The sequence below is a fragment of the Sinohyriopsis cumingii genome, unplaced genomic scaffold, assembly GCF_028554795.1.
Source record: "Sinohyriopsis cumingii isolate HCF-2022 unplaced genomic scaffold, ASM2855479v2 utg000744l, whole genome shotgun sequence".
In the NCBI taxonomy this organism is placed as follows: domain Eukaryota; kingdom Metazoa; phylum Mollusca; class Bivalvia; order Unionida; family Unionidae; genus Sinohyriopsis; species Sinohyriopsis cumingii.
In genome coordinates, this window is record NW_028315928.1 from 591,610 (window position 1) to 619,206 (window position 27,597).

The 27,597-nt window shown below is 35.2% G+C and overlaps 1 protein-coding gene across 1 annotated transcript in view; it reads left to right on the top strand.

The window, feature by feature from the left end:
* LOC149773244 (dual specificity mitogen-activated protein kinase kinase 5-like) overlaps nt 1–27,597 on the top strand; it is a 106,846-nt gene that overhangs the window by 41,256 nt on the left and 37,993 nt on the right. Inside the window, exons 5-10 of the mRNA XM_089946559.1 lie at nt 4,340–4,380; nt 13,034–13,125; nt 15,469–15,588; nt 19,582–19,621; nt 23,164–23,232; nt 24,578–24,659. Of these exons, the coding sequence (XP_089802685.1) occupies nt 4,340–4,380; nt 13,034–13,125; nt 15,469–15,588; nt 19,582–19,621; nt 23,164–23,232; nt 24,578–24,659 (444 nt within the window). The remainder of the gene's footprint in view (nt 1–4,339; nt 4,381–13,033; nt 13,126–15,468; nt 15,589–19,581; nt 19,622–23,163; nt 23,233–24,577; nt 24,660–27,597) is intronic.

Consider the following 27,597-nt stretch of genomic DNA (forward strand, 5'->3'; position numbering starts at 1 on the left):
TTGTGAATAATTTAATATTAAGTCCTGGCTAAGTGAATTGCATGGAGTCCTTTCACAATTACTTTATCTGTGTGTCCATCCATCCATCAGTAATTTGATCTCATCAGACAAGTTTACTTCAAATGATTCAATTTCGGCCATATTCAACCGGATGAATTAAATTTATAACATTCTATGTCATCATTTAGAAATGTTTTAGGCCCAGATTGCTGATGTTCCTAAACTCTGGTTTCCATGCATAGCTTCAGCAAAGATTGTTGGATTTCATCCAAATTAGTGTGTAGTTTTGTGTTGATAAGTTATTGATTGTGTTCAATTTTCAGCATTTGACATCATCATTCCAAGTTGTTATGACCCATGATTGTCAGATGTCCAAAGATTTTTTTTATGTCCACAAAAATTTGCACCATCAGAGTTTTGACGTTTAAATTTGAAGATTCTTTTTTTTCTATTTCCTTTTTCAGTTTTCAAGATGGCAAATTATAAAATGGCCAAGTCATGCTTATTTTTTGTATGATGTCACTTTTGAAATGTACTTTTTCTATTTTCTGTATTTTATTATCAGTAGTTTCAAGTCAGATATGAAGAATTCATTTTGAGTGGATGATATTTGCAGATTATATTAAAACATTCATAAACTTGTTTGTTTCATTTTGTTGGTTATGTTCTGCATACTCAACCCAACATGTACTTGATAAATATGTCTGTTAAAAAAAAATGAAAACCAGAACAGCAGAAGAAGGAGATTTCTTTAAATCTATCAAGCATCTACTGAAGAAGATTCCTCTTGCAAATAAATTCCTAGCAAGCTTGGGTTGTGTTAATACCATAAAGATAAGTGTCAGAGTGAATCCGACACCAGGAGGTGCCACGACAGATTCTACTTTTCCTTTTTGATAAAGGCCAGTTATGCATAATTCAAAATAATTTGCATTAAGTGATATGTTTAAATTTGCTTCTTAAAAAGTCCTGTCTTCCGTAACAGAGAAAAAGATATACTTTTAGGTTGATTTAGTTTCTTAGGAAATACTGTTTTCAAGATTTTAACAGTAAATTTTCTTGTGTATCTTTAAAGGTTATATGACAGGGATTATGTCATAATTTGTTTTTTCACATAGTTGGTACACGTTACAGGTCTTTTAATTATCAAAGGACAAATCCATATTGACTGTATCCAGTTACTTGGTGTATCTTACTGGTAATATGATTGGGATGTTCGTGTTTTCATACAAATCTTCATTCCTAAGGTCGCTTCTTTATTTTTGCATTTACAAAAGTTTTGTACACACATTTTTATAATGATATGCGTTAATTATGACACATATTTTTGCATAAGGGGTTCCTTAATTTCACCAGTGGTAAGTTGGTTAATCTTCACATAGCTTTAACAGGATCAGGATAAAAGATCTTGTAAATGCTGGCAACAGATAGAACAAATAAAATTGAGACATAATGAGTTCATTATTGCATTAAAAAATAAAAATATGTGCTATGTATCTGTGTAAATGATACTTGTTTTATTAACAAAGAGACTCATGATCTACATGTATAATGTTAAATGGGCCAGTAGGCCCATAATCTACATGTATGATATTAATCTTCATGTATGTTGTTAATTGGGCAAATTAGGCCCATAATCTACTTGTATGATATTAATCTTCATGTTTGATGTTAATTGGGCAATCTAGGCCCATAATCTACATGTATGATGTTAATTGGGTCAGTAGGCCCATAATCTACAGGTATGATGCTAATTGGACCAATAGGCCCGTAATTTACATGTATAATGTTTATTAGTGAATATGCCCAATCTACATGATTGTATAATGTTTATTAGTGACTTTGCCAGATTTACATGCATGAGGTTTATTAGTGAATAGGCCCATAATCAACATGTATGATGCTTATTAGTGAATAGGCCTAATCTACATGTATGCTTATTAGTGAAAATAGGCCCTATCTACATGTATGATATTTATTAGTGAATAGGCCCATAATCAACATGTATGATGCTTATTAGTGAATAGGCCTAATCTACATGTATGCTTATTAGTGAATAGGCCCTATCTACATGACTTGCATGATATTTATTAGGAAATGGGCCCTATCTACATGTATGATATTTATTAGTGAATAGACCCAATCTACATGTATGATGTTTATTAGTGAATAGACCCTATCTACATGTATGAATTTAAAGGTGAATAGACCAAATCTACATGTATGATATTTATTAGTAAATATACCCTATCTACATGCATGATGTTTATTAGTGAATAGGCCCTCTCTACATGTACGATGTTTATTGGTGAATAGGCCCAATCTACATGTATGATGTTTATTATTGAATAGGCCATATCTACATGTATGGTGTTTATTGGTGAATAGGCCCCTATTTATATATAATTATTGGTGAATAGGTCAATGATCAACATGTATGATGTCTATTGGTGAATAGGCGCAATCTTCATGTATGATGTTTATAAGTGAATAGGCCCTATTTATATATATGATGTTTACTGGTGAATATGACCATGATCTATATATAATGTTTATTGGTGAATAGGCCCATAATCAACATGTATGATGTGAATAACAGAAGAGGTCCAGTCTACATGTATGATGTTTATAGGTGTATAGGCCCTATCTACATGCATGTTATTTGTTGGTGAATATTCCCATGATCTATTTGTGTGATGTTTATTGGTGAATAGACCCAATCTACATGTATGATATTTATTCACAAAATGCAGAGTTGTCAAAGAAAGACTGAAATGACTGATTATTTTGTCTTGTAATCTGTCCATCATTGCATATGGTAGACTGGTTATTTGTCTTTCATAGCATTGAATAGACTTATCATGTGTCGTCTGTCCTTCATAGCATATGACAGATCTGACATCTGTACTTCACAGCATATGATAGACCTGTCATCTGTCCTTCATAGCATATAATAGACATGTCATATGTCCTTCATATCATATGATCGACCTGTCATCTGTTCTTCATAGCATATAATAGACATGTCATATGTCCTTCATATCATATGATAGACTTTTCTGTCAACATAGCATATGATAGACCTTTCATATGTCCTTCATAGCAAATGATAGACCTGTCATTGGTCCTTCATAGCATATGATAGACCTGTCATGAGTCCTTCATAGCATATGATAGACCAGTCACCTGTCCTTCATAGCATATGATAGACCTGTCATCATTGGTCCTTCATAGCATGTTAGACCTGTCATCTGTCCTTCACAGGATATGACAGACCTGTCATCTCTCCTTCATAGCATCTGATTGACCTGTCATCTCTCCTTCATAGCAAATGATAGACCTGTCATCTGTCCTTCATAGCATATGATAGACCTGTCATCTGTACTTCATAGCATATGATAGACTTGTCATCTGTCTTTCATAGTAAATGATAGACCTATCATTGGTCCTTCATAGCTTATGACAGACCTGTTACCTGTCCTTCATAGCATATGATAGACCTGTCAACTGTTCTTCATTGCATATGACAGACTGGTCATATCTCCTTCATAGCATATGATTGACCTGTCATCTCTACTTCATAGGATATGATAGACCTGTCATCTGTACTTCATAGCATATGATAGACTTGTCATCTGTCTTTCATAGTAAATGATAGACCTATCATTGGTCCTTCATAGCTTATGACAGACCTGTTATCTGTCCTTCATAGCATATGATAGACCTGTCAACTGTTCTTCATTGCATATGACAGACTGGTCATATCTCCTTCATAGCATATGATTGACCTGTCATCTCTACTTCATAGAATATGATAGGCATGTCATTTGTCCTTCATAGCATATGATAGACCTGTCAACTGTCCTTCATACCAGTAGCATATGACAGACTGGTCATATTTCCTTCATAGCATGTGATTGACCTGTCATCTCTACTTCATAGCATATGATAGACCTGTCATATACCCTTCATAGAATATGATAGGCATGTCATTTGTCCTTTATAGCATATGATAGACCTGTCATCTGTCCTTCATAACATATGATAGACCTGCCAAATGCCCTTCAGAGCATTTGACAAGACTATATTTTTTAAATGATTGCAAGCATTATGAATTACTTTAGACAAAATTTACGGCTAAAACATAAGAATGCATGTTTAATAATTTATGAATTAACTGTTCCCATTTAGATCCAGCTAATCAGAATGTAACAAGCAAGGCCCATTTGATGCACACATTTGCAATATCTCTAGTTTGCAATGTTTCATTTTTCTTTCTGAATGATCCACATCATTTTTGATCACTTTTAAACATGAGACTATTTGCACTTTTTTCCAGTTGGGAAGACCCCAAATATGAGGAACAAATATGGTCTCACAGTAAGTAAACTCAATTACTGTCACAGATGCTTGTTTGTAATGTTGATTGCCAGTGTGTACTTTCAGTTTACATTTGTGTAACCTCAGTTAATTTTGTGTAACCACAATTACTAGCATATAACTTAGTTACTTATACATAACTTCAGTTACTTATGTTTAAGTTGTGTATAACTTAAGTTATTAAAACATTGATACGGTTTTAGTTTTGTCTTCATTACTATAAGACATGACTTGTCCAGTTTTCATTTATAATACAGTCTGTGCCATAAATATGAGGTACAGTGCTGTTTTCATCATAATTATGTAGTGTACAGTTGTATAAACCATAAGGCTCACCTTTATTATTCAGTGTGCAAAATATTGTTAAGGTCACAGCTATATTTTCTTTCTGCATCTAATATGAACCTATAATTGATGACTGGCTATATTTTGTTCCTTGTATCTAGATGTCTAGCTTATTGTTCATGCATAAGACATACCCACCTGCAAACAGTGTCAAGCTTATTTTTTGTCTATAAGATACACTGGTCAACAGTGAAATCATTACTGACTTGAAAAGGCCCTAATCTGTAGTATTTTGGTGTGCCGAACACGAATATAACCGTGAAAAATTTGTATTGGCTCTCGTTTTGAAGATATTCATATACCTCATTTTCTATGTTTCACTGTGTAAATTTCTCCAGTAGGACTGCAGCAACATCCGGAATAATGATGTAACATTGCATAATACCATCATGCTCACATCATCCACAGTTGATTGCATCATTTTCTGATGCAGTGCAATACTAATGCCATGCGGCTGCTGAAGTAAGTTGACGTCAGCAGTGTACTATACATGTGTAGGCCTATTATACTAATGCCAGGCGGCTGCTGAAGCTGACGTAAGCAGTGTACTATATAAAGCCCAATCAGATAGGTTCAGCATTTAAAATATTTTAGACGTTGTGCAAGACAGTTCAAGCTACTGTTACATAAAACTTATTATTTTATCCATTTACGTACAATAAAGAACAGTAATGCCTCGAAAGTGTGTTAATACCGCGGACAATTTTTGCTATATTTGTGGGGAAGTGACATTTGCCAACCAGAAGAAAAGTATCAATTCTCAAGTGAAGAAGGCATATCATCTTTACTTCGGCTGCAAGGTTGGTGACCAAGACAAGCCTTGGGCTCCGCATATATGCTGTGCTACATGTACAACACAGCTTTCACAGTGGTTGAATTGCAAAAGGTCATCAATGCCGTTTGCAGTCCCAATGGTGTGGAGAGAGCCAAGCAACCACCTAAATGACTGTTACTTCTGCTTGGTTCCTCCTCTTTCCGGCGGAATAACGAAGCGAAAGAAGTCGAGAATAGTCTACCCAAACATTCCGTCTGCATTGAGACCAGTTCCACATGGTGAGGGACTTCCTATTCCAGAACCTCCAGCAGAATATTCTCTTGATTCATCTGACAAAGACAAAGGTGAGTCGACCTGTTCTTCTCCTGGTCCATCAGCATGCAGTGATCCAGATTTTCACTGTGGTGCATCATCAACCCCACACAGAATAACACAGGAAGAACTAAATGACCTGATTCGTGATTTGGACTTATCAAAGAACAAGGCAGAATTGCTAGGATCAAGACTCCAACAATGGAATCTTCTAGAAGAAGATGTCACAATTACTGCATATCGAAAGCGCCACCAGCAATTGGAGCCTTTCTTCAGAAAGGAAAGTAATCTGATATTCTGTTCCGATATTGAGAGCCTCATGAATGCTTTAAAAATCACTCATGACCCACAAGAATGGAGACTATTTGTGGACTCTTCGAAACTGAGTCTCAAGGCTGTGCTTTTGCACAATGGAAACATTCTTCCATCTATTCCAGTAGCGTATGCTGTCCACATGAAAGAGACATACGATAACTTAAGGCAGCTACTGAATTCCATTGAGTATAACAAGTACAGCTGGCACCTCTGTGGTGATTTGAAGGTAGTTGCCCTTTTAATGGGACTGCAGCAAGGATATACAAAATACATGTGTTTCTTATGCGAGTGGGATAGCCGAGCAAGGGAAATGCACTACATGAGGAAGGAATGGACTCACAGGCAGAATGTAGCCATTGGAGAGAAGAATATCCAACACCCAGCTCTGGTTGAGGCTCAGAAAATCTTGCTACCACCCCTTCACATCAAACTAGGTTTGATGAAGAACTTCGTGAAAGCCATTGACCGGACTTTGCCAGCATTCCGATACCTGCATGAAAAATTCCCTCGACTCAGCGAAGCAAAGATTAAAGAGGGAGTTTTTGTGGGTCCTCAGATTCGAGAGCTTTTCAAAGATGACCGGTTCAACAACTTGCTGGAAGGTGACGCGAAACAAGCATGGAATGCTTTTCGCCTAGTTTCTACAAACTTCCTCGGAAATGTTAGGGCAGAAAACTATAAGGAACTAGTAGAAGACATGTTGATGAAGTATAAGAAACTTGGCTGCAATATGTCTCTAAAGATTCACTTCCTTCATTCCCATTTGGATTTCTTTCCTAGCAACTGTGGTATTGTTAGTGATGAACACGGCGAACGTTTTCATCAAGATATCGCAACAATGGAACAAAGATACCAGGGAAAATGGTCCACTACAATGCTGGCTGACTACTGCTGGACACTCCTCAGAGATGCTCCCGAACAGCTGTACAAGAGACAGGCGAAGAAATCTAAGATGTAGTCAATGACTTGATTTTTTATAGGTAGGCTATTACAGTTGACCTTTTACTATTGGAATGCATTTCGTTATGTAAACATTAATTTCTTGCAGATTACAAAAAAACTAGAGCCAATTTTGCAATTTGACTGTCATATTCGTGTTCAGCACATAAAAATTGATAAGAATTGACTAATTTTATTTCAGTAACATGACTTTTGTAAAAATTTGTTGTCCAGTGATATCGACCTTTTCAAAAACTAGGTTACTCCCCATTGCATTGGAACTTTTCTGTTCACTCAGTGTGCATGCCCACCTAATTAAATTCCAGTGGTTTTCAAAATAAGATCCAGCGCTGAAGGCATTGATGTGCCTGTAGTCTTGAATGTACTAATGTACCATTAGTCTGAAGTTATGATGTTACACTAATAGTCTTCCAATTAATCACAATAATATAATCGAAGCTGTCCATGTTTGAATTCACTATCAGTACATATTAATGTGTCAGTCCAAGAATATTATTTAAGAGCACTTTGTATTTCCAGCAAATGAATAATTTGAACAAACAATTTCATCCAAATCAAATGCTGAGCACAACAGTAAGGTTTATTCTGCTACAAGAAGTAAAAGCAAGAATATGTTATTTCTCTAAGCAAACAAGATTATAAAGCCCTCTACATGACCTAGGTCAAAACTATTATTTTCTGGAAATACTACGACATAATGGAATTTCACATTCTAGGAGATTCTGAGTTTATAACAAGATAAAATATGTTATTAAAATTATTATAAAGGATGTGGCAGAATAGTATATGTTTTGCATCTTCTGATCTTTTGGACATTTCTAGAAAACTCCGATACTGAATGTTGTTAAACATTAGACCATTGTCCAGTGTCCTTGTCCTTGAAATTTTCTGAACAGACTGGAGTTTGGTGGGTGGAGATGGAAATACAACAACAGTCTTTTTGATTCTGATCATGTCAACTTCTGTACACTACATATCTTTATCTAAATGGATCAGACAAGCTATAGAACTAAATGGATCAGACAAACTATAGAACTACATGGATCAGACAAACTATAGAACTAAATGGAACAGACAAACTATAGAACTAAATGGATCAGACAAACTATAGAACTAAATGGATCAGACAAACTATAGAACTAAATGGATCAGACAAACTATAGAACTAAATGGAACAGACTAACTATAGAACTAAATGGATCAGACAAACTATGGATCTAAATGGATCAGACAAACTATAGAACTAAATGGATCAGACAAACTATAGAACTAAATGGATCAGACAAACTATAGAACTAAATGGATCAGACAAACTATAGAACTAAATGGAACAGACGAACTATAGAACTGAATGGATCAGACAAACTATGGATCTAAATGGATCAGACAAACTATAGAACTAAATGGATCAGACAAACTATAGAACTAAATGGATCAGACAAACTATAGAACTAAATGGATCAGACAAACTATAGAACTAAATGGATCAGACAAACTATAGATCTAAATGGATCAGACAAACTATAGAACTAAATGGATCAGACAAACTATAGAACTAAATGGATCAGACAAACTATAGAACTAAATGGATCAGACAAACTATAGAACTAAATGGATCAGACAAACTAAATGGATCAGACAAACTTAATGGATCAGACAAACTATGGAAATAAATGGATCGGACAAGCTATAGAATTACATGTGTCAGACAAACTATAGAACTAAATGGATCAGACAAACTATAGAACTAAATGGATCAGATAAACTATAGAACTAAATGGATCAGACAAACTGTAGAACTAAATGGATCAAAAAAACTATAGAACTACATGGATCAGACAAACTCTAGAACTAAATGGATCAAACAAACTATAGAACTACATGGATCAGACAAACTATAGAACTAAATGGATCAGACAAACTATGGATCTAAATGGATCAGACAAACTTTAGAACTAAATGGATCAGACAAACTATAGAACTACATGGATCAGACAAATTATAGAACTACATGGATCAGACAAACTATAGAACTACATGGATCAGACAAACTATAGAACTAAACGAATTAGACAAACTAAATGGATTAGGCAAACTATAGAACTAAATGAATTAGACAAACTAAATGGATCAGACAAACTATAGAACTACATGGATCAGACAAACTATAGAACTAAATGGATCAGACAAACTATAGAACTACATGGATCAGACAAATTATAGAACTAAATGGATCAGGCAAACTATAGAACTACATGGATCAGATGAACTATAGAACTTAATGGATTCGATAAACTGTAGAACTAAATGGATCAGACAGACTTTAGAACTAAATGGATCAGACATACTATAGAACTAAATGGATCAGACAAACTATAAAGTAAATGGATCAGTCAAACTATAGAACTAAATGGATCAGACAAACAGGAAATTGGGGTGAAATTCATTTTACCATCAAAGATAGTTACATGGGGAAGCTCTTAGAGTATGTTAGGAAAGTCCTATTCCATCTTTCAAGAAAAGACAGAGGAATAAACAACAAAGAGAGGGACAGCTTCAAAGCCTCCTTCACACTGACTAGATATCAAAATATGGAGAAATAAATACTTTAGAAAGAAGGCTGAAAAGAGTGTCAGAAAAAATCTCAGAGCAAATATTCTTATGCAAAATCAGAGTGAAAAGTTCTGGCAAAAAATTGCTCAAGTGGCTTTTTATCTGGAGAAGACAATTTCACAGAGAAATAGAATAATTTTAGAAAATAGATCGAAATTACTGTTTTAAAAACCATTTTCCAGGAATAGAAGTCTTGCTCCTCTAGGAATTGGACATTTGAAAGCAATCTTAAAATTATATTTTTGACTCATCAAACCCATTTTAAGTTACCTGCAGAAGAGACTGGTTCATAGAATTATTTTACTGACTCATAATAATAATAATAATAATAATAATAATAATAATAATGAGGACTATGTATAGCACATAATCTTTAGAAGCTCTAAGTGCTTTGCAACATTAGACAACACCTATAAGATAAAAGAAAACATATATAATGATATTATTACAAAAGCAAACACCATGAAATTAGAAAATATAAAAAAAACATGCTGAAAATATTTAAGGTAGGAAACATTATTATGTGTTTAAGTTTGTTCTTGCAGTTTAAATAGGCACATTTTAAGAGCACTCTTGAATGTGTTCACTGTGTCTTTGTTTCTTTGTGTCTAAGTTCAGTGGGCAATTCATTCCACATCGATAGGCCCTGGTATGCAAAAGAACATTGTCCATATGACTTTGTTTTCATAGTGGGAATAATGAGTATAGTATTGTCAGAAGAGGAGCCTAAGTATCTTGATGGTGTGTCACTGGGTGAAGTCAGATAGGTATGTTGGACTGGAGTCTGTCAGTGAAATGTAGCACAGAAAACAAATTTTGTGTTTGATATGGATCGAATGGATAGCCAGTGTAGGGTACAGAATAGTGTGGAGGTGTGCTTCGATTGTGATTCTCCAAGGATGATCCGATCAGCTGTGTTGTGAACTTTTTGAAGTTTCTGGAGTATTGAGATGAACCAGACAGAATTGAGTTACAATAGTCCAGTCTTGAAAGTACTAATGTGAACACACAAGTGTTTTAATGGCATCAACTGAAAGATATTTGCGAATGGAGCTGATGCGTCTCAGCTCAAGATATGTAGCCTTGCATATGTTAATGACATGTTGGTGCAGTGTGAGAGTACTGTCCAGAGTAACACCTAGGTTTTGTACTGACTGTGTGAAATTAATGTTGGTGTTGCTGATATTTATTGTTTGAGGTAAAGGATGTGAATGAGAAAGTCTTTGTGTAGTGATCATCATTCATCTGCAGCTTGTTACATGTCATCCATGATTTCACATCAGAAATGCACCTCTCTACACCTTGGATGGTTGCATCAGCTTCATTTTGGTGCCTAGATTTGTATATTTGGGCGTCATCAGATCACTACAGTACTAAGATCATGGAAAGTTCCAGCTTTGGTGAGACACTGGATGATGATCTATGATACTTGAGAGCGGCTGAGTGTATAGAATGAAGAGAACAGGTCCAAGAACAGACTCCTGTGGAACACCACAACATAGATCAACTGGGCTGGAATGTATTCCATTTGCAGACACAATTTGTGCCCTGTTGACCAAGTAGGACTTGAATCACAGTAAGGCTGTATCATGAATGCCAAATACATGCTGGAGATGGTGAAGTAATATATCATGGTCTATTGTGTCAGATGCTGCAGACAAATCAGGGAGGGTAAAGACTGTAATCTTTCCGCTATCCAAAGCAGAGAGAATGTCATTAACTACTTTTAGAAGAGTAGTTTCAGTACTATGGCAAGGGCGATATGCAGATTTTACATTGCTAAAAAGACTGTTTGAATTCAGATGAGATACAAGCTGGGATAGAACAACTTTTCCTAAGATTTTTTATATGAATGAGAGATTAGAAACAGGGCGGTAGTTCTTTAAATCATTATTGTCAAGTGTTGGCTTATTCAGCAGAGGCTTTAGAATGGCAGTTTTGAAAAATGATGGGAATTCCCCTGATGAGAGAGAGGTAATAATAACATCAGGTAGTGAAGGCAATACTGGATCTAAGCACTCATGCAGCAGTGATGTTGGAATTGGATCAAGTTTACATGACTTTGATGCATTCTTCATCAGGATTGTACATATGAAATCCATAGAGACAGGTTCAAATGCTGCTAATGGTTGCCCCAGAAATTCTGTATCCCAACTGTGTGGTGATGATGAGTCAATTGAAATTGTGTTGTTAAGCTTATCTCTAATGGTTTGTACTTTGTCACGGAAGAAATTTGCAAACAAGTCCGGAAGGTTGACTGGAGAGAAGGTAGGTGGAAGTGGTGTACATTTGTTTTTTGACATTAGTTTGTTAGTAATCTCGAAGAGCTCTTTGCAGCTGGAACTTTCCATGATCGTAGGACTGTAGTGGGCTGATTTTGCTGCATAGGCTATGTTTGTGATGTTCTTCTTAGCGGCTTCATAAATTTGCTTAAGAATAGTGAGTCTGGTGGAAATCCAAAGCCTCTCAGCTTTACTGCAGTCTCTTTTAGCAGTGCGAAGCTGGTCCCTAACACTGCTATACCATGGAGAACACTTTTGAATTGATACTCTGCGCTTGGTAGTTGGGGCATATGTTTGTCGAGCAGTGAGCGCAGGCAGTTATTGAGTTGTTCTGCTGTAGGAGGTAGGCAAGTTGTTAGGTTTGCTTGGATGTCATGCATTAGTTTGGTTCTGTTTATCATATGGAGGTTTTTCTTAGTAGCAGATAAAGGTGGAGGGTTAGGGACTGATACGTCAATATGGCATATAATGCAGAGGTGATCTGATACAAGTTTGTGGGATACCAGGGAGGACCGTAGAATATTATCATCAGGTCTATGAAGAATCCAGTCTAAAATGTGACCATGTTTATGGGTGGGTTGATTAACTGACTGTTTTGATGTGTTTTGGTTTCGGGGAAAGTCAAAGTGAAAGTTCAGATCTCCAAAAATAATCAGGTTGCCACCTATCGAATGTCCATACTACAGGAGATTCGGAAACTGCTCCAAAAACGATCATCAGACCCAGATGCAGAATGTACTAGTTCACTGGGAGTTCCATTATTATTACATGAATCCCCTCCCCCATGAAAAATAGAAAATCATCCAGCTAGGATGGTTTTACTACAGTGTTATATACAAAATAATTGGATAGATCAATGACATTTTATCCAAGTGCTTCAAACTTATTTAATGCAGCAGGTCTACAAGTTCACAAGTTCAGCAAATGTGCTATACTGTTAAATTTAAAACTTCATTTTAGAAAAAAGTCAATTTTTTTTAAAAAGAAGCAAAACAAGAGAAACAGGAGGGGTAAAACAAAGTTAAAACATTATTCATAACTTTCCTTGCAGATCAAAACTCCAAAGTCAGCATCTGATGCATTAGTAAAGACTGAGTCATCTTTGAAGCCCCAAGCACACTTGAGTGAGGCAGTAGCTCATAAGTAAGTTCAAACTTAGTCACTACACATTTAGTACTGGATACTATATTCCACTTGATGATGTAAGTCACTACACATTTAGTACTGGGTATGATATTCCACTTGATGATATCAGTCACTACACATTTAGTACTGAGTATGATATTCCACTCTATGATATCAGTCACTACACGTTTAGTACTGGGTATGATAGTCCACCTGTGATGTCAGCCACTACACATTTAGTACTGGGTATGATATTCCACTTGATGATATCAGTCAATACACATTTAGTACTGAGTATGATATTCCACTCTATGATGTCAGCCGCTACACCTTTTTGACTGGGTATCATACTCCATTCTGTGATGTCAGCCACTACACATTTAGTACTGACTATGATATTCCACTTGATGATATCAGTCACTACACATTTTGGACTAGGTGTGATATTCCACTCTATGACATCAGCCACTACATATTTAGTACTGGGTATGATATTCTACGCATGATCCTTTAATTATCAGGATGGTACAGTGGTGAGAATTAGTCTTTGTACTGTTATGGTTCTATTTTTGATCTTTGTACTGGCATTTGCTGGGTTACATTGTCGCTTGTCTGCTGTTTGTGATTTCCTATAGATTCTTAGGCTATTTTGTAACTCAATGACCATCTTAGACCAATATCTTACACTGTGGCTTTTTGTATCTCAGGGACCATTTTATACCATTATGTTACACTCTGGCTTTTGTAACTCAGGGACCATTTTAGACCATTATCTTACTCTCTGGCTTTTTGTAACTCAGCAACCATCTTAGACCGTTATTTTACACTTTGGCTTTTTGTAACTCAAGGACCATTTTAGACCAATATCATGCGCTAAGGCATTTTGTAGCTTAAGGACCATCTTAGACAAATATTTTACACTCTGGCTTTGTAACTCAAGGACCATTTTAGACCAATATCATACGCTGTGGCTTTTTGTAGCTCAAGGACCATCTTAGACAAATATTTTACACTCTGGCTTTGTAACTCAAGGACCATTTTAGACCAATATCATATGCTGTGGCTTTTTGTAGCTCAAGGACCATCTTAGACAAATATTTTGCACTCTGGCTTTGTAACTCAAGGACCATTTTCGACTAATATCATATGCTGTGGCTTTTTGTAGCTCAAGGACCATCTTAAACCATTATGTTACACTCTGGCTTTTTGTAGTTCAAGGACCATCTTAGACCATTATGTTACTCTCTGGCTTTTTGTAGTTCAAGGACCATCTTAAACAAATATTTTACACTGTGACTTTTGTAACTCAGTGACCATTTTAGATTATTATCTTACACTCTGGCTTTTTGTAACTAAAGGGCCATCTTGGATCAGTATTTTAGACTCTGGCATTTTTTTAATTTATGGAGCATCGTAGACCAATATCTTGCATCATGTACCTTGTTTTGTAATTAAGTTACAATCAGTGTATAATTGTATCAAGGTTAAAAAAAGGAGAAAATCTTTAATAAGTACATATTGATATATTATTATTTCATTTTGTGTGGATGAAAAAAGATATTTACAATAGAAATAAATCTCATGAGTTTCATGAAATTTAGGACAATAATCTAGAGTGCCATTGCCCAAATTTTTCATGACTTGGCATTTTACATCATGGAATCATCAAATGAACAGAAAATAAAATGATAAAGATGTTGGAGTTATGCAAACTTATGGAAAAATGTGACTATGAAAAGTGGTATTTGAAAAAGACAGCTGCCAGAAATATTGTACTGATAATGTTTGAAACACTGCATTGTGGATTTTAAAAAATTGTCTTATCTACTACTGTTTTGTAAAATGCTATTAAGGCGTCATTTTGTATTTGTTACCCATCAAGGTACAAAACAGAAATTGTACTACTACATCAAAGCATGACTTAAAATCAATTGCCTTATTGCATCCACTGATCTCATCCAGCCTGCCTGTACAATAATATAATCTCATCCAGCCTGCCTGTACAGTATTATGATCTCATCCAGCCTGCCTGTACAATAATATGATCTCATCCAGCCTGCCTCAGAGAGTATAATAATTTGATCTTGTCCATAGTCCAGATGACAAATCACTGAGTTTTGACAGAATCACTGCAATCACAATGATAAATCATTTGGTTTTATTTGAACTAGTGCAGTGGGAATGATAAATTATTTGGTATCATCTAATCAGCCACAGTGGAAGTAAGAAACAGTTTTGTTTTGTATGATCCACAAGGTTGGTAATATAAAATCTGTTGTTTTTTTCTAATGTTTTGCTTTGTATTACCCATCAGAATAGAGATAGTTCCAATCTTTCAAATGCTATTTGCTTTTTCCTCAGCCAAGGCGGGGCTGGAGCTGGTGGTGACATAAAGGAGATACTTGCTTGTGGCCAAATCACAGAAACTGATCTACAAATTCTACAACTGCTGGGCAGTGGTAATGGGGGGAAAGTGTACAGGTAATTCAAAGTGTACAGGTAATTCTTTTTTTTTCTTTAGTAGAGCTACACTAGAATATTTTTCTTCATAGTTGTGAATCTCGGACTTGCTAATATTCTGTTATTAATGTCTTGATTATGGAATATTTGAAATATATCAAGAAATAGATAGTTTAATAATGTTTAAAATAATCAACATATAAATTAATGAATATTATAAATATCTTTGACTTAGGAACTTTTTAGATATATCTGCCAGAATCCAAACTCTGTATTCTATATATATATATTTCTTTAAAATATGTTGCATTTCCTAATTAAGGTTGAATTATGTCCCTTTGAATTATTGTACAATGTTTTCAATAGTGTCATAATTTATAAAATTAAATTCAAAATAATGAAATATAATATGTTAATAAAATATATTTTGGATACTGGCAGACATATAAAAAAAGTTCCAAGTCAAAGATTATTTATAATCTTCATGAATTTATATATTGATAAAAGTGTGTGTGTGTGTTTTTTTGTGTGTGATTTGATGTTGTTGTTGCTGTTGTTGTTATAGGATTCGACACCATTTTTCAGCACAAGATAGGCTATACATGGCGGCCAGTATAAATGGCAGAGGAAGAACCGGCAAAAACACCAGAAAGAACCACTACCCATGAGAAGCTACTGGCAAGCTTTCTCACGTACCCACATCGGCCAAGCCCGAGACTTGAACCCACACAGACAGAGGTGAGATGGCAAAATTCCATGATGGGGAGCACTTTAGACCACTCGGCCACTTGAGGCCCCTTTGTGATTTAAATTTTAAATTTAGCTTTAACAATTTTTTAGTCATATTGCTATGATGTCTGCAGTGTGGCAGTTTGTAATGGTGTCTAGCACTGGGTCATCATGCCACAGACAAGTAGCATGATATCCCACCCAGTCACTTTATCTTGACACCAGGCCAATCAGTCCTAATACTAACTCTTATTGCTGAGCGCCTAGTGAGGCAGCCAATAGTACCATTTTTATAAGTCTTTGGTATGACTTGGCTGGGGTTCAAACCCGCAACCCCCTGCATCTGATAGTGCAGATTTTGCCGCCAACTTATCATATGCCACTGACTTATAACATGAAACATCTGAGGATGCAAAATTTGCCACTGACTTATAACATGAAACATCCGAGCATGCAAATTTTGTCACTGACTTATAACATGAAACATCTGAGGATGCAAAATTTGCCACTGACTTATAACATGAAACATCTGAGCATGCAGATTTTGTCACTGACTTATAACATGAAACATCTGAGCATGCAAAATTTGCCACTGACTTATAACATGAAACATCTGAGCATGCAGATTTTGCCACTGACTTATAACATGAAACATCTGAGCATGCAGATTTTGTCACTGTCTTATAACATGAAACATCTGAGCATGCAAATTTTGCCACTGACTTATCACATGAAACATCCGAGCATGCAAATTTTGTCACTGACTTATCACATGAAACATCCGAGCATGCAAATTTTGTCACTGATTTATAACATGAATCATCTGGTCATGCAAATCACTGACTTAACATGACCGATTTGTATTCAGTATTTAGTATCACTTATTTTCAAAATACAAAATCAACTTTGTGATAAAAGTATCATTAAAATGGCAATATCTTTTTTAATATAGCATTTGGCTAACACTTGGCTGACTGATGATTTTCACTTGCATCTCACTCACACTTATGTTAACTTTCTAAACTTTAAAAAAATCTGTTTGCCAATTAAAAATAAAATGACTTTGAAAATTAGAGTGAAATGTCTGCTACTGAATTGGACTGCCAGCTTCTCAAGGCTTCTAATTTACATTTGTAATATAACAAAACACAAGGCAAAGGAAGAAGAAATTACAATTTGATCAGGAGTTAATTGGATAGGGGTGAGGGCATCATGAACATGGAATGAAGTACCATTTGACAAGGAGTTAATCGGTTAGGTGTGAGGAATTCACATCTATAATTCAAGGCAAAGGTGAACAAATTACGATCTGACCAGGAGTATACTGAATTGAGGTGAAGACTTAACATTCATACTGGATAGTGTATTAAACATCCTAATAGGCCATCTACCATCTGTACTCATATAGAAGTCTTGTTCAACTATAAACATTATATATCATGATCTGCTGGTACATATTACACCAGAAGATATGGGTCTGTGTTGTTTGTTCTAATGATTACTCATAACTTAATAGACCCAGATCTTCTAGTGGATTATGCTATGGCAGATCTAGATCAATGTCATGTCAGGGTCAATAAGCCAGATTATAGTACACTGTCATGTCAGGGTTTATAAGCCAGATTATAGTACACTGTCACTTCAGGGTCTATAAGCCAGAATATAGGACACTTTTGTACCAGGGTCTATAAGATAAAGTGTAGTACACTGTCATATCAGGGTCTGGAAGCTAGATTATAGTACACTGTCATATCAGAGTCTATAAGCCAGACTATAGTACACTATCACATCAGGTTCTATAAGCCAGAGTGTAGTACACTTTCATATCAGGGTCTATAAGCCAGATTATAGTACAGTGTCACATCAGGGTCTATAAGCCAGAATATAGCACACTTTTGTATCAGGGTCTATAAGATAGAGTGTTGTACACTGTCATATCAGGTCCATGATTTTGATTCTACTTATGTTTATTTAATAAATACTGAATAATCTGATATGACCATGTATTTTGTGATAGATCTTGCCTGTTCTATTTGTGATGGCAGATCTTTGCTATCCATTATGTGATGGCAGATCTTGGCTGTTCTATTTGTGATGGCAGATCTTGGCTGTTCTATTTGTGATGGCAGATCTTGGCTGTTCTATTTGTGATGGCAGATCTTGGCTGTTCTGTTTGTGATGGCACATCTTGGCTGTTCTGTTTGTGATGGCAGATTTTGTGCTGTCCAGTATGTGATGGCAGATCTTGGCTGTTCAGTATGTGATGGCAGATCTTTGCTGTTCTATTTGTGATGGCAGATTGGCTCTTCTGTTTGTGATGGCACATCTTGGCTGTTCTGTTTGTGATGGCAGATTTTTGCTGTCCAGTATGAGATAGCAGATCTTGGCTGTTCAGTATGGGGTGGCAGATTTTTGCTGTTCTGTTTGTGATGCCAATCTTGGCTGTTCTGTTTGAGATGGCAGATCTTGGCTATTGTGTGATGTCAGATCTTGGCTAGCCAGTATGTGATGGCAGATTTTGGCTATAAAACAGGACTAAATATATTATTTACATGGCCACTTGAAAATCCACAAAAAATATAAATTTTTCTGAGCTCTAAATATAACACCATAAAGAAACTTAAGTCATTAACATATTTATTTACTTTTGGCAAATACTGTTGTCTCTCATTTGAAAGGCCACCCCTGATCAGAGTCCACTTTACCCAACACCAGCATAGCATGTTTGACATTTCTCTCCCACCCACCCCCAGCCTCAGTAGAACCTGTATTTCGCAGGACCACTATTTCCAATCAGTAGAGATTTGTTGTTGTTGTTGTTTTAAGTTTTAACACCATTTTTCAGCACAAGATAGGCTATACATGGCAGCCAGTATTAATGGTGGAGGAAGAAACCGGGAAAACCCCAGAAAGAACCACCGACCCACAAGAAGCTACCGGCAAGCTTTCTCACATATCCACATTGGTCAATAGAGATAGCCTGATACAAAGACACCACTGAATTAAGACTACTATTTCCTTGTAACAGGGGTGGCCTGATACAAACACACCACTTTATTAAGACCACTATTTCCATGCACCAGGGATGGCCTGATACAAAGACAACACTGTATTAAGACCACTATTTCCATGTAACAGGGATGCCTGATACAACGACACCTCTTTATTAAGACCACTATTTCCATGCAACATTGGTATAAAGTCACAACTGTATTAAAGTTAACATAATTCAGATATATTTGCCATTTTCATTTCATTTTACCTCTATTTTTCATCTCTTTCCAGGGCCATACACATACCATCCCAGCAACAGATGGCTGTCAAGGTATTTACAGTTGTAATATTTCACCTTTGCTGTCTTATAACGATGCTGTCACTATGTGAATATCTGGATACAGACCTACCAACCCTCACAATTTTGGCATGAATTTCACAATTCGAGATAGTGATTCACGAGTTCATGCCATTTGCAAAAAAAATCAGAAATTCCTGAATTCTCATTTGGCTTACATCATGAATAAAATAAATTTTAAGTACACGCCAGAATAGCAGCAATGTCACTCACGCCCATAACGGTTTTGTAATGCTAGTCACGATGTTAGTAAAACTAGATTCAGTTGTTATAGTTTTCCCTGTTTCAGCATTGTAAAGTATATAATCTTTATTTAGGACAGAAGTTTTACAAATACTATAGAAGAAAACCGGGGCCCAGCTGATTTTTTAAAAAAAATGTCACTTGTATATACTTGTAGCATCTAATTTTTGTTTTAAACAAACACCAAATTAAGACAGCTTTTTCGAGTGTCTTCATTTGTCAGATATTTTTAGCATGTATCGTAATTTGCTCACGTTCATATTTTTACGCGCATGCGCCGACACAACTAATTGTTATGCCCTAATTGTTTGACATTTCATCCTATGGATTATTACCATTTTGTAATTAGGCTACACAACAATTAAAATATTTTTGCCTCCATGGAAAAAGATATATATTTCACAAAAAGTGAAATATAGATTGGAGTACACCAAAAATTGGGCTTGCATTCAGCCATCAAACATCGGTGAACATTATGGTTTTTGTACAGTAGTATGCTGCGAATTTTAGAATTGGGAACATGCACAGAGGCTCATATCATTGCTTACAGTTTACCAGTCATACGGGGCCCCGAGTGGCCGAGTGGTCTAAAGCGCTCTCCGTCACGGATCACTGCCATCTCACCTCTGTCTGCGTGGGTTCAAGTCTCGGGCTTGGCCAATGTGGATATGTGAGAAAGCTTGCCAGTAGCTTCTCATGGGTCGTTGGTTCTTTCCGGGGTTTTCCCGGGTTCTTCCTCCACCATTTATACTGGCCACCATGTATAGCCTATCTTGTGCTGAAAATGGCGTTAAACCCTATAACAACAACAACAACAACCAGTCATATATGTAATATATTATAATATTACATGATACATGTAGAACGATGTGAAAAAGCACACAGCTTGCAAAAAGCACATAGTTATTGGAAAAGTGAAGAGCACCCAGCAGATTTCAGCTCTAGAGTACTTTAAGCCTCCTACTCAAGTTCTGCAAGCTACCAGTGCTGAAGCATTGTTTGTGAGTTTTCTTTCTGAACATAGCCTGCCTTTCTCAGTTGGAGATCAGCAACAGTAACAGTGAAAGAGCATTTCCCATTGTAAGGGAAAATAAGACAAACTTTAGAGCATCCTTAGGTGCCTAAAATTTGCAACAATTTTAGTCAGCAAGATTAAACAGAAGGCAAGGAGCCTTAACTGTTTTAAAACAAATTAACCATGGCCTGATTGAGGAAGTTCAAGTCCACCACAGCATTATGACAAATAGCATGAAGTTTGTGTATATCAGTAAATTTGGCTGCAAATACATTTGTACATGTAATCATTATAAATAATGTTTTAGTTTTATTTCGGGATTTTCATATAATGCAGTACTGACCTTCAAAGAGGATGGAGTTAGTGTCATGGCATAATTTTGCACTAATTGTGTTCAAAATTCACTAATTTTTATCTATTTTCACTAATTGCGAGTCTGGAAGGTTGGCATCTGTGTGGATATATACAGTGAAGTCCTTTATTTTCATGGTTATTACTTTTCTTGGTTTGGCAAAAAAATCTTTTTTTTGGTCCTAATTATAATTTCAGCGATTGAGGGAGGGGTCATATTGTTTCAACATAAGATTAATTTTTTGTTATTAAATTTTGTAATTTGATTAAATCACAAAATCAACACTATTGTTTTCCCCACAAAAATTGACAGTATCTATATCGGTCAAGTTTCATTTAACATGTCACCAACTTGCATATCACGATATCTACAGCAGCTAAGTTTCAATTGAAAACTTCATCAAGTATTAAATGAACACACATGCTTCTCATCTACATTGATGAACAGACATGCATCTCATCTACACTGATGAACACACATGCATCTCATCTACATTGATGAACAGATCTGCATCTCATCTACACTGATGAACACACATGCAACTCATCAACATTAGGTGGCACTCTACAGTTTAATATTTTGCATAGGGTTAGGATTTTAAAGAAAAAGAATTTCCCCGGCTTTCCTCACTGGTTATACTGGCTATTTAAAAAAGACCTTGTATATCTTAGGTATAATGCAAAGAACCTTTACTTCCCTTTATTTTGGTGTATGATTGATGGGTATACTATGGGTTATAGAGTATACAGCTTGGCCTTACTTCAGATGTGCACCTTTCAAAAAAGTGCTAGCTCTACTTGGTCATTTTCACTTCCTGAACTTCAGAGGTAAATTGTATAAAAAAAGCCGATAACTTTTTTTACATTTTATATATTTGGTAATTCATTCATTGCACTTTCAGAAGCTGGTATTGTCTAGTCTGGCAAAATTCATTTTCACTATTTTAATAGCTGCTATGTATAGTATACTTTAGACTAATTCAGGCTGATTTTTTAACACAAGGGAGCAGTCATTTTAGTTCGCGGTGTGCTTAAATCATGTAAAATTTCCAGAAGTACAATATCCAAAAGAAATATCATCCACATTACATTAATGTAGCATAGAGGTATGCCAACATTCTCTCCATTGTGCATGTTTTAAATGCAAACTACTTCACCTTACATATGTCACTCTCTCAAAAGTACATATTAACTGGTGAGTGTCCCCTTAATGAACAGATTTGCATCTCATCTACACTGATGAACACACATGCATCTCATCTACATTGATGAACACACATGCATCTCATCTACATTGATAAACTTGATAAATGTTATATGTGATCTTCCATCTTCCAAAATTCTCTATTAAATGGAAACCTTTTCATGAACATTTTTCTTTTTTATAGAAATAAAGTTAACAAAGATGTGTTTTTCAAGGATGGAAATTAACTAGAAGATAACCATTTGGACTCTAATTAGTGCAATTGTACAGTTTTATTTTTAATAAAGATTTATGTATATATTACTGTAAGTAATAAGAACCACATATATTATAAAGACATGACCTCAGATTCTCTGTTTCTCCTTTTATTTCATGTGGAAATTCTGAATTATTTTGCTTTTAAAATTTCGAAAACTATTCAGATTTTGCTTAAAAGTTGACATGAAAGAAAGGATCAAAAATTTTCTTTTGCTTCATAAAAACAAATTGAGTAATTTGTCTGATTTGATGAAATCTTTTAATTTCCCAAGATGAAAACAAGGTAAAAGTCAGTAGTATACATAATGTTGTAATGCTTTTTTATACTTGCTTAAGAACATTTGATGTTTAGTGAAACTGGGGCCACATCTTCAGTATCATGGAATTTTCTTTGATTTTATTGTTGAAATAAAAAACTTATTATTTAAATGTTACCAATTTTAGGTAACAGAGCTTGGTGTGGCAGTTGATGTACAGAAACAAATTATATCTGAGCTAGAAATTTTATACAAGGTAAGGTTTTACTTCAGTAATTACTGTTTTGTCCAAAACAAAAAGTCAGGCAGTTTGATTTCATTTTTATTTTTTATTTTTATGAAATGTACTTCTTCAGTAATACAGTGTTGGCAAAGTTTTTATTAAGAACACATTTTATATTACAAGGCTAATAATATCAAATCAGACATCAGTCACTGATACACATGGTATCCCTTGAATGATTACCATAGCCAAATTACTAAAGCTCTTTCATTTTACATATCTATCTATCTATCTATCTATCGATCGATCGAACTTTCACATATATTCAAATTGACTTGCCTGATGTAATACTCGTATAACCACGACTTGGATTCTGACTGACTTGTCAGATGTTATACATGTATAACCACCACTTGGATTCTGACTGACTTGTCAGATGTTATACATGTATAACCACCGCTTGGATTCTGACTGACTTGTCAGATGTTATACATGTATAACCACCACTTGGATTGTGACTGACTTGTCAGATGTTATACATGTATAACCACCACTTGGATTCTGACTGACTTGTCAGATGTTATACATGTATAACCACCACTTGGATTCTGACTGACTTGTCAGATGTTATACATGTATAACCACCACTTGGATTCTGACTGACTTGTCAGATGTTATACATGTATAACCACCACTTGGATTCTGACTGACTTGTCAAATGTTATACATGTATAACCACCACTTGGATTCTGACTGACTTGTCAGATGTTATACATGTATAACCACCACTTGGATTCTGACTGACTTGTCAGATGTTATACATGTATAACCACCACTTGGATTCTGACTGACTTGTCAGATGTTATACATGTATAACCACCACCTGGATTCTGACTGACTTGTCAGATGTTATACATGTATAACCACCACCTGGATTCAGGTTGACTTGTCAGATGTTATACATGTATAACCACCACCTGGATTCAGGTTGACTTGCCATATGATAAATCTCTCTTGGATTCAGGTTGATTTGCCTGATGTAACATATATATCTTTCCCACCAGAATTCAGATTGACCTGCCAAATCTGATACATGTGTAATTATTGATACATGTATTTTATATTGTGCATTGAGAACAATGGCAAGGGAGAGGGAACCTCTTCAGATTGTTCTGCTAAATAATCGAATCCTTAATATTATGCCATAATGGTGAGGGAAAAAAACATAAACTTGGAATAATTTTGGAATTTAGCATGAAAACAGTTTAAATTTGTTTCTCTTTTGCACATTTCTTCCTTTAAGAGAGAAATGTTGACCTGACTTTCTAGGTTTTGAAAGGTTGTACAGTTTAAATTTATTGTTCTTTATTTATTTCAGTGTCAGTCCCCAGCTATTATAACATTTTATGGAGCGTACTTCAAAGAAAACAGGATTTCAATGTGTACAGAGTTTATGGATGGTAAAATATTGTTTTAATTTCATGTGCAGACTTTATGCAAAAAATAAAGTTATAGAGAAGTTCAGAGAATTTAATTCAGGGCCCAGAAGTAATGGAATATGTTGGTACAAACTTTTCACTGAGAATTTGTATAATTTAACTCAAAACAGAAATGAAAGCTTTAGTAATTTCAGAAGTAGCATGAAATTCTCTCTTCTAAAATTAGTTTTCACAATATCGGTAATTTTAAAAAACTTTCTCAAGAATCACTGTTTTATGTGGAATGCCAGTTTACATGGGTTGCAGTTTGCATGGGTACCAGTTTCTTATGGGTACCAATTTTGTATGAATACCAATTTGCATGGGTACAAGTTTTGTATGGATACCAGTTTGTATGGGTACCAGTTCTGTATGGGTACCAGCTTGTATGGGTACCAGTTTTTAATGATACCAGTTTATTTGGGTACTAATTTATATGGATACCAATTTGCATCACTTTGTAAGGATACCTGTTTGTATGGATACAAGTTTGCATGAAGTACCAGTTTGTATGGGTACATTTTGTATATGTACCAGACCAGTTATTGTAAATGTACCAGTTTGTATCAGTACCAGTTTGCAGGAGTTAAAGTATTGTATGGGTACCATTTGCATGGCTTTTAGTTTATATGGGTACCAGCTTGAATGGACACCATTTTGCATGGATACCATTTTGCATGGGTACCACTTTGCATGGATACCATTTTGCATGGGTACCAGTATTGTATAGGTACCAGTTTGTATGGGTACTAGCTCGTATGGATGCTAGTTTGCATGAATTTCATGATTGCTGCACATGACTAATTTAAAGACCAGAAGATAACTTTTATTTTGTTGGAAACAGTAGGACCCAATCTCCAATTGATGAATTGAAGTGCTGATGTAAATTTACTGAATATACTCACTTATTCAATTGGTCCAGCTGCCAGCAGCATTGATCATGGTCTAACATCACATAATGCACTGGCAGATGATGGTTTATTTTCTTTCTTCTACTGATTACTCTTAAAAAACTACAGAGACCCAGATATGCTGGTGTATTTTGCAACAGCACACTTGTATGTGTGCAGTTTTCAGTTGATCTTGACTTACAACCAAGTATGTATGGTAATTTTTCAGAAACCTTTGAAAATGGTTGCCCACAAAAGCACAGGAATTTACAATATTTGGGAGTTTGGAATATGAGCCCAGTTTTTATGCTCATTCAATTTTATGACTCGGGGAAGTGAGAACTGTGTTTGTGTTTGATAGAAACCTATTCATAAGTTACATAGAGTGTGTAAGGACATGCAGATACATTGTATAGTCACTCATAATGGGGGTGTATTAAAAATGATGGATATGTGCTTTTTGAAGCCCTGTGTAAAGTTTTCGAAATTGTAATATTTACTGGGCACATCTGATAAATTATCTCAATATTGGTTGCTAACTCATCAAGTTTGACATTTAGTGGCCTTATGGACTGTTCAAGGATGATGTCAGTGATAACAGCAACCTGAGCAAGGTATTTAATGCAGTCTGTAATTTTCAATGTTCTGACACTTCATTAATTTTAACCATTAATTTTGGGAAATTTGATTGAATACATTTTATGAGAAAATTGATTTTTAATGTATGCATTATGTTTTCTGAAAATGAAAAATTTACATCTTGAAAATTTTCTTTACAATAAAATTTATTTTGGGAATCACATGTACAAAGCATTATTCCAGGGCACTAACTCTTCGAAGATTTTTTTAAGGCATTATCCAATGAGTGTATGAACAAGCTTGATTCATTATAAGTAACCAATTAAGGCATCATTGAAAGAACATATGAAAAAGCTTGATTTAGAAGAAGTCAGCATGCAAAATTGCCATCAGTTCACTGGTCTAATGCCGGCTAACTTCATGCCTTACTTGGTAAAACTAAATAGCCTGTCCATCTGTCCAATTAGTGTATTTAGTTATATTGTATAAATTTAATTGACAATTTGTATATTTATCATGTTAAATAATAGAAACCATGTGGAAATTTTTTTTTACTGATGATCTCTTGTTAATATAAAGCACAGCAATCTGATCTGCTGGGTTAGATGACATGGGAAATAACTTGTGCATAATATGCTAATGACTCCAGTTAAAAGACTCTTCTACACATTTGTGAAGTGCGATGCCACATTTGGCTAAGTCAATATGGGTTGGCATTTGGATGCATTGATGCCATCATGGTCTGAAACAGCTCAGGAAAAAAGAGCTGTTCAAATGGAATATGATGCTATCTAAAGAAAACAATGTTCTAAATATAGATGGATTACAAATATCCTTGGATTATCATTGTTCCCTTTAGCAACAAGATTTATTGCAAGTCATATAGATAAATATAAAACCACAGTATCTAAAACATTAATTAAATATATACTGATGGAACTTGTCTTTTGGCAGACATAATTTCATGATTGGATACTATTGCTCTATCTTTGATGCCTGATGTAATTTTGTTGATAATGCATCAGTGGATTGCATTTAATTGTATGATTCATATGTGTCATCAATGGAAGCATCAGATTATGATGCCCTGCTTCTAGATGAGGTATATATATATCTGTATTATCTAGACAGTTCACTGTATTGTCCTAGTCAATAAATGCTGATGAATTTACATAATATTTAATAAATTATATATTATCAGACGATTTTATTTTTTTCGGTTTGTATTTTTTTTCTCCAGTTATAGTTGTTTAGATAATCTTACTACCATACTAAGGGCTTAAATTCATGTCTATCTGCCATTGAGTCATTCACAGCATGTTGTCTTTTTGTATCATGATGAATGTTAGAACCAACTGGTTATGGACAGGACAAATAGAATTTTAAGGTTACTGGGTATGTGGGCTTGTGGGATTTCTTGGTGAGTTTCGCATGCTGGTAGAAACAAGTAT